The 8,518-nt window shown below is 38.7% G+C and overlaps 1 protein-coding gene across 1 annotated transcript; it reads left to right on the forward strand.

Moving 5' to 3' along the window:
• Positions 1–4,155: 4,155 nt before the first annotated feature.
• KCNS2 (potassium voltage-gated channel modifier subfamily S member 2) lies at positions 4,156–5,589 on the forward strand (the record flags this gene model as incomplete). The annotated part of the gene is made up of 1 exon (XM_081325890.1): positions 4,156–5,589. The coding sequence occupies one exon, from the start codon at positions 4,156–4,158 to the stop codon at positions 5,587–5,589; it is 1,434 nt and encodes a 477-aa protein (XP_081182016.1).
• Between the last annotated feature and the right edge of the window lie 2,929 nt (positions 5,590–8,518).

The raw sequence follows: 8,518 nt of genomic DNA on the forward strand, positions 1-8,518 counted from the left end.
TGGAAACGACTAGCACGCATGTGCAGGGGAACCTTTACCTTTACCTTTACCTATCAACAATTGAAGCTTTTTCACATGTAAAATTGTTAGATTTTGAAAAAACTTGGATGTATAGAGACATTTTAAATATTGATGGGACATTAAAATCGAAACAAAAACTGGAACATCAGGGTATCAACATGTCATGGTGGGTACGATTACAAATACAAAACAGATATGAAAAAGATATGAAAATGTATGGATTTTATAAAGAACAAAACGTGTTTGATAAGATATTACTAACGTCTCATGAGAAATTAATTTAAAAAATTGTATAATTTTTTGTTAACTTTAGAGATGGAAAGTGAACAAATTAAAGGGACAATGATAAGGTGGGCAGAAAACTTTGGTTATAACATAGAACTAGAAGAATGGCAAAAATTGTGGGAGAGAAATTATAAATTGACAATGTCAACTGCATACAAAGAAAATTTGTATAAAATGTTTTATAGATGGCATTTACCTCCAGATAGATTAGCAAAAATGTTTAAAAATGTATCAGGCAAATGTTGGAAATGTAAACATAACTTAGGTACATATTATCATATTTGGTGGACATGTGATAAAGTAAAAGCTTATTGGAAAAAAATACATGCTTGGCTAGAAAAAATATTAGGAGAACATGTAGCATTTAATCCCGATTTTTTTTTATTAGGTATAGTACCAGAAAAGACTAACAAACAAAATTTATACTTGGTTTTACATATTGTAACTGCAGCAAGAATAATTTATGTGCAATGCTGGAAAAATGAACAAATACCATCAGAAGAAGAGGTAATAAAGAAGATATTGGAATGCGCAGAGATGGACAGATTAACTATGAGACTAAAAGACAAAGAAGAAACAGAATACTGTAAAAGCTGGAATCTATTTTATAAATGGTTGGAAGAGAGAACCAAAGAGTAGAATTTGTATATGTATTAGCGTGTTATGAACCCAGCTCGCATGCTGTTTGAAAAACTAACATATGTATGTAGAGAATAAAAAATAACAAATAAAAAAAAGTTCCCATTTTTCCTAGTCCTTAATAATGAAAGGAAGACCACTTTATAGGACTACCAATGGAGGTAATTAGGACTTTTTCAAGTAACGGAGAAATCTGGCCAACCAGACTTCCTGCTCAGGTACCATCAAGACTGGATTTGGGGACAGACATGCAGAGGTTTACTAATCCTTGGAGGTCTTCAGATGCAACTAAGTGAGCTTGCCTTATTTGGAAGCAATTGCCATAGACAGATTCCAAGAGAGTGATATAGACCATTATCCTGCAGGTAAAATGATCAAACTGGAGCCAGTTTCCACTTATGTGAAGCAGGGGTAGGCTTGTGCAGATGCAATATACATATGTGTTCTTCCTTCATACTAATGTCAAAATCACATGCAGAACCAGTCCTCCTACTGGCAAAGTGAAGTGAAGGTAACAGTTTAGGGCAGGCAGTAGTAGTGTCTCCTCAGCTACTAGAGCCTTGTGTGTTGGTACCCCAAGAATGGTAGAAGGGACTAAACTGTTGCTGACATCAAAGTAAGATTCAACTACTAATATATGTGACATCTATTTCTCTCTTTCAGACACAAAAAAACTTGTATGTACTGTGTATTGAGGACCTCCTTAATAGATGCATCCAGGATATTTGAAAGGAGGCTAATTATGTCTGGTGCACTAATTTGTGTTTGTGTGTGTTCCACTTCTATAGAGGAAGAGACAACAGCAACAGCAACAACATCTCTGCTCTGAAGTAGTTTTACAGTAATGGCTGACCAAAATTTTTCAAGGCTTTGGAAAAGATATCCCACTGAAGTCAGCAGAGGTTTTCTGGAATTCGTTGTGCTAAAACAGAAACACTAAGCAAGGAATCAAGGTTTAGGACTTGTAAATATCTGGAGCAAAAACATGGCTGACTTGGAGGACCACCATCAGCAGGATTTCAAGGACAAGGTGCTGAAGACACAAAACTAACACAGGTCTTATTCTGTGGGTCAAATGAGAGCCTGGATCCTACAGAAGACCTATGTGGAAATGGGAAAAGGAAGATTCCGTTTGGAGATATTTTTCTTTGAAGTAAATTCAGATAAATGGTCCACGAAAAGATAAAAAATATCCCCCTGAATAAGCCTTCATATGCACCTTGCCCCAGAACTGATTGGGTTCATACAACACAGTGAACACCCATGTGATTAGTTTATGGTTTAGTGTATCATGAAAACCAGGCTATTAGGTTAGCTGAGCAGATCGTTATGAGTAATTGTGTTAATGACAGGTTGCCTAGCTAGCTACATATTGGGGAAAATACTTGGATGCATTGGTGGAGCAGTGGGCTAATGCCTCCTTAAGTAGCACCAGCTGCCTGCCTGCCTGCAATTAGTGCAGGTTCGCATCCCACCAGGCTCAAGGTTGACTCAGCCTTCCATCCTTCCGAGGTAGGTAAAATGAGGACCCAGATTGTTGGGGGCAATAAGCTGACTTTGTAATAATGCTGCTTTGGGGGGGGGAGCGAAAGCCCTAATAAGCAGGCATATACATAGAATGAAGGCTATTGCTAAGCACATTGATTTGTGCTTAAATTGTAAGCCGCCCTGAGTCTTCGGAGAAGGGCGGGATATAAATGGGATTAAAACAAAAAAATTATATTTCTTCTATCAACTTCTGAGGACAATGGATCATATCTGACCCATTTTCTATCTATGTTCAGCCTGATAACAAAGCATGTACAGTGTATCTTTAACCTGTTTTCTCCAAGCTGTTGCCCATTAGTTGTGTTGAACAATTCCCATAATTCTTTCATTATTTAGAATCTTGAAAACCTATGTGGAGAAGACCACTTTGGAGAAAGAGTGTCTGAAGCCACCTCCTTTTGGTGAAAAATGAAAAATGGGTTATGAATTTTGATCTTTAAAGAAAAGATGTAGGCAAACCGGGCGAAATAAATAGGCAGAAGGTTACAGTATTTGAACCTTGCTACAAAATAATGATGGTCACCATATAGCATCACTTCAGGCTGCACTGAAACCAGCGTGGTGGCAGGAAACAGACCGTACACGATGGTGGGGAATTCCCTAGACAGCCTTCAGCCCCCTCCGATCCGATCGTGGGCACCTTTCTTCTTTGCCTCCAGCGTCTCTCAGGTGCCTCGCTCCGCTGCAGCATCTGAGCCGCCGGCAAAAAAGGCGGCGCCCACCTGGGGAGCGGGGGTGGGGGGGGAGAAGAGGCGCGTCCAATCCTCGGGCAGGGCTTGGCTGGAAAACGCGGGGGGCTGCCGGTGGTCGCCATGACTGCTGCAGCAGCCGCTGCCGCTGCCGCTGCCGCTGCCTAGAGCCGAGTCGGGAGGCGCGGCTGGAACGGAGCTGTCCATTCAGCACCACGGCGCGACGTTTTCGCCTTGGGTGGTGATTCTATTCTCGGGCGGCTAGTCCAGGATGTAAGTCTTTGCCTACTTATCTTTTCTAGGCAACGCGGTCCGTCTACCTCCATCGTACAAAAGGTTACGTGTCGAGTCTGGGAGCCAAGGCAACTAACCTCTAGAAGAAGGACCCCGCCCAGCAATGCTAGTGGGCTGCTAGGGGAAGTTTCACAGTGAAAAATGGGTCTTGAGATATTGGGGGCGGTGGGGAAGGGGGAGGATTGCTTGCCTGTAAGGATACCCTAGCAATTTCATCATCAGAAATCACTGGCTTTCCTAGTTTTTTGTGATGGTGCAGATATACTTACTCAATAGCCAAAAAAGATGGAAAGAAAAGTGCACAGGGATTCACCTTTGCTCCACTCACCAGTGCTACAGAGTTTAGGGAAAGATTGCACCTGGTGCCTCTGATCTGCCTAGTCTCCCCATGCAGGAAAAGAAAAGGGGGCAATCAAATATAACATATTAATTTGTGACTGAGCATTAATTACCATCTTTTTCCAGTTAAGTAAAAAAAAGCTGCATCTCACAGAAAGAAACTGATGGTGTGGGAATTTCAAAAGGTGGGTGGTGGTATATATGACTGTATTTGATCCAAGTATATCATAAAAGGGTGTAATGAAGAATTCTCCTTCTGTTCTGTTAGCTAACGTGGATTGCCTTGTTTTTATTATTCCATAGGTATACTCTCCCCATTTAGATCTTGGAAATACTCACAATGACTGGGTTGAATCTAAGGGGTTTATCTGATACTTATTTTGAAGACAATGAGATCAGTCTCAATGTTGGAGGCTTTAAAAAAAAGATGAGATACAACACACTATTGAGATTCCCTGAAACAAGACTAGGTAAGCTGCTGAGCTGCAATTCAAAGGAGTCAATTTTAGAGCTCTGTGATGACTACGATGACACTAAGAATGAGTTCTACTTTGATAGAAATCCTGAACTTTTTCCTTATGTGCTCCATTTTTATGACACTGGAAAGTTACATGTGATGGGTGAGCTCTGTGTCTTTTCCTTCAGCCAAGAAATTGAATACTGGGGAATCAATGAATTCTTTATTGATTCTTGCTGCAGTTATAGCTACCATGGGAGAAAAATGGAACCAGATCAAGAAAAATGGGAAGATCACAGTGACCAAGAAAGTACCTCTTCTTCATTTGATGAGATCTTGGCCTTCTACAATGATGCTGCTAAATTTGACAAGCAACCATTTGGGAAAGTGAGGCGGCAGCTGTGGTTAGCTTTAGACAATCCTGGCTATTCTGTCTTGAGCCGAATATTCAGTGTTCTTTCTATTATGGTTGTTCTTGGATCAATAGTAACCATGTGCCTCAACAGTCTTTCAGACTTCCAGATTATTAACAGCTATGGGAATCCGGAGGAAGACCCTAGATTTGAAATTGTGGAACACTTTGGTATTGCATGGTTTACTTTTGAGCTGGTGGCCAGGTTTGCAGTTGCCCCAGATTTCCTTCAGTTTTTTAAGCATGCACTCAATCTGATTGACCTCATGTCCATCCTTCCATTCTATATCACTTTAATAGTTAACTTAGTGGTGGAAAGTAGTCCTACATTAGCCAATTTGGGTAGAGTAGCCCAAGTCCTGAGACTGATGAGAATATTCCGTATTTTAAAACTTGCTCGGCATTCAACAGGCCTTAGATCTCTTGGAGCCACCCTCAAATATAGCTACAGAGAAGTAGGGCTTCTTCTCCTTTACCTCTCAGTTGGAATCTCTATATTCTCAGTAGTAGCTTACACAATTGAAAAAGAAGAAAACCGAGCCCTGGAAACTATTCCTGCCTGCTGGTGGTGGGCTACAGTTAGCATGACCACAGTTGGTTATGGTGATGTTGTCCCATTGACCATAGCAGGCAGGCTAACAGCTTCTGCATGCATCTTAGCTGGCATCTTAGTTGTAGTCCTTCCTATTACACTTATATTCAATAAGTTCTCTCATTTTTATAAGCGCCAAAAACAACTGGAAAGTGCCATGAGGAGCTGTGATTTTGGGGATGGAATGAAAGTAGTTCCTTCTGTCAATTTAAGAGACTACTATGCTTACAAAGTTAAATCTCTTATGGCCAGTCTCACAAATATGAGCAGAAGCACACCCAGTGAATTAAGCCTGAATGATTCCTTACACTAATCTATGGTTCAAAGGCCTGACTGCATGATGAAAAACCAAGAACTGTGTTTATATTAATTGTTTCTCTCATTGAGCTTCTAATGCTGATGCACATTGAAATAAGAAGATCCATATAAGCTATTAATTTTGGTAATAATTCACATTTATTTGAGCATTGTGAATGATTCATCATGCATAAATTTTAGGAACAATGTGTGTTTTGAAGTTAGCTCAAGTTTTATTGCCTTGCAATTGGAACACACCTTGAATTCATCATAAAGTGATATGGGGAAATGATCATGCTATCATGGAACCTTTTAGCTCCATAAAGAATGAAGTTTAGTTGCAGGTTGGCTCCTAGTACATTTTCATCTAGCTCCTAAAAATAGCCTCCGGATCTTTGTGTTCAGTACTGTAGTCTCTATAACATTAATGTTGATGGTACTGTGCTTGCTTGTCACATATATAATTTGTTTTGGAAGTCCCTCTGACCACAAAAACAAACAAAAGTCACACACACACACACACACACACACACACACACACACACTGTAGAAATATGATTAACCTGATTTCCTGATCTTTGTGATGTAGTGCAAAAATGTCCTAATTTCTCTTTAATTTTAGAAACCATCTCAAAGATCTATACACACAATTAATATTGCATTTCAGAAACCACTTTTCCATACATTACTAGGAATTCAGTTGGGAGTTAAAATCACCCCTTATAAGAAGTATTGCTGTTGTAATATATTTGTGCAATTTTAACTGAGCTTGATTGTTCTTAAGAACTTGACACTCAGTATCATTTGTAAGATATTTTATAAGTAACAAAAATATGCCAGCTTGGATGTAAAAAGTTATGGGAAGCGATCACCATGGGTGGTTAAGAGACAGGATCAATTCTGGTTTTTCAAAACCCAACCAATACTAAATCCTGCCACTGAGTTCTGATTAAGAGTGTTCTTATATGTAGAAATTCCTTCTGGCTATTTGTTGGTTACCTTATAGTGTGAATAACATTGACAGAGTGTGACCAAATACTAAGGACTGACTTTCAAGTAGATGTAAAGCATGCTGAGTATATTATTCAACACCATGCACTATTAACATATAGACTTTTTCTTTCTCTGGGATTCATTGATTAAACTCTATCATGCCAAAGAATGGATATTTAGGCTTATAATGACAGATCAGATCTTGAAAGATATTTCTACTAGTAGTGAAATATACATTCTTAGGCCATCCTCTCTAAAGGATCTTTATCAAAATTAAGTTTTCCCAAATATTTTCCAAACCTATCTAAGAAAATGCCTAGATAGCATTAACTGATACTGCCTATAAAGTTTGAATAGTCTATTATGCTAAAATTTCCAGAATAAAATTAACTTAAAATGTTTGAACTAAGTCACCAATGTAGATTTCTACCTAAGATACTAAACAGCTGTCTATTGAAAATATACCAAATTCAGCGCTATAGTGGTACAATTTCAAACTGGAAATTATGTAATGATAAAAATATACTTAAAATTGTCATATTTATTTATAGAATATTGTTCAGATCTATCATAATGACTGGCTGAAAGCATAGAGGAAAACTAATGCCCAACCAGATAGTGTTTCATTAAGATTGTAGTCATTTAAACACTAATATTCCTAGGTACATTTTCTTCACGGTAAAGATAGAATTATTTGTTATTTTATCATACCACACCCAGGGACACCATTTGATTATGTATACTTGTTGTGTGTAGATGGAAAATAGGAGATACATTTTTTATGCATGTGGGTGTTCAGGAAAACGTCAAGATAACTTTTAGTCTACTGTCCATCCCTCTGCCTGAATTTCCTAAGGTAATCTCAAGTAAAGCATTGGTTTATCCTAAACTTTCTGTCCTGGGGATTTCAATGACCACTGAGAAGTGCTTGAAACTTTTCATTCCAGTGACTATGGGCCTAGCCCAGCTGGTGTCTGGCCTCACAGATACAATGGGGCACAAAAAGGATTTTGTTTTCTCTTATGGAGGAGTTGGGACTTGGAAGTGAAGGAGTCCCGAATGACTTCATTTTTACGGACACATCACATCTTTGTTTTTAAACATCTGCAAGGTTGGATTATTCCTCTCCATCAGCTTGCTGTGGCTGGACAATAGGAACTGGAATCCAATACAGGAAGGCAACCACTTGGAATTCTGGAAATTAAAATCCAACAATACTGCTTATTCTGATAGAATATCTACAAAAAAATTCCAGCTTTCAGAACAAGAACTATTAATTGGTTGTTATATGGAAGGCCCCTGCCATTATCACATTAAAATAACTATTAGAATTATTTTTTTAGTACTGAAAATGTTTCTTACTTTTAACGTAAAGGACAGAACTCTGGACCCCAGTTGAAAGACACTTCTTCATTGAAACCATGCAACAGTTCACAGGAATATTAAGGAGGGGGAGAGGGAGGGAGGAAAATTTTAAACTCTAGAAGAAATTAAAAAAACAGCTTATGTCTAAGATGTTCAAGGCATATGTGGGGCATCACAGAGGCAACATATCTGTGAAGTAGCATGTATAGCTCATAGATTGAATTCTAGGACCAGCCAAAACATAGTTATCCCTGTTGAATTTGTATCCTGTTTTACTGTTCAGAAGGGAAGGGTAATCTGTATTTTAACAAAATGAAAGACACAGAAGAAGAGATAGAATTACCAAGATAGGACATTAGTGCAAAAATGCAAAACCCCTTCAGCAGAAAAAGTAGGATGACACACCCCCCCCCCAACAAGACTGATTTCTCATATTCTGAAGTGAATAAAGTAAACATCACCTAAAGGACTGTTTTTCACTCCTACATCCAGAGTCCAAATTCATGCTGCAAGTTGGGCCAGTTTCACAAATCTTTTGAGATACTGTCTCCATATAATATTGCCAAGGTTCCTGTAATTATACTTCG

Source organism: Vipera berus (genome assembly GCF_964194415.1).
Source record: "Vipera berus genome assembly, chromosome: 3".
NCBI lineage: Eukaryota > Metazoa > Chordata > Lepidosauria > Squamata > Viperidae > Vipera > Vipera berus.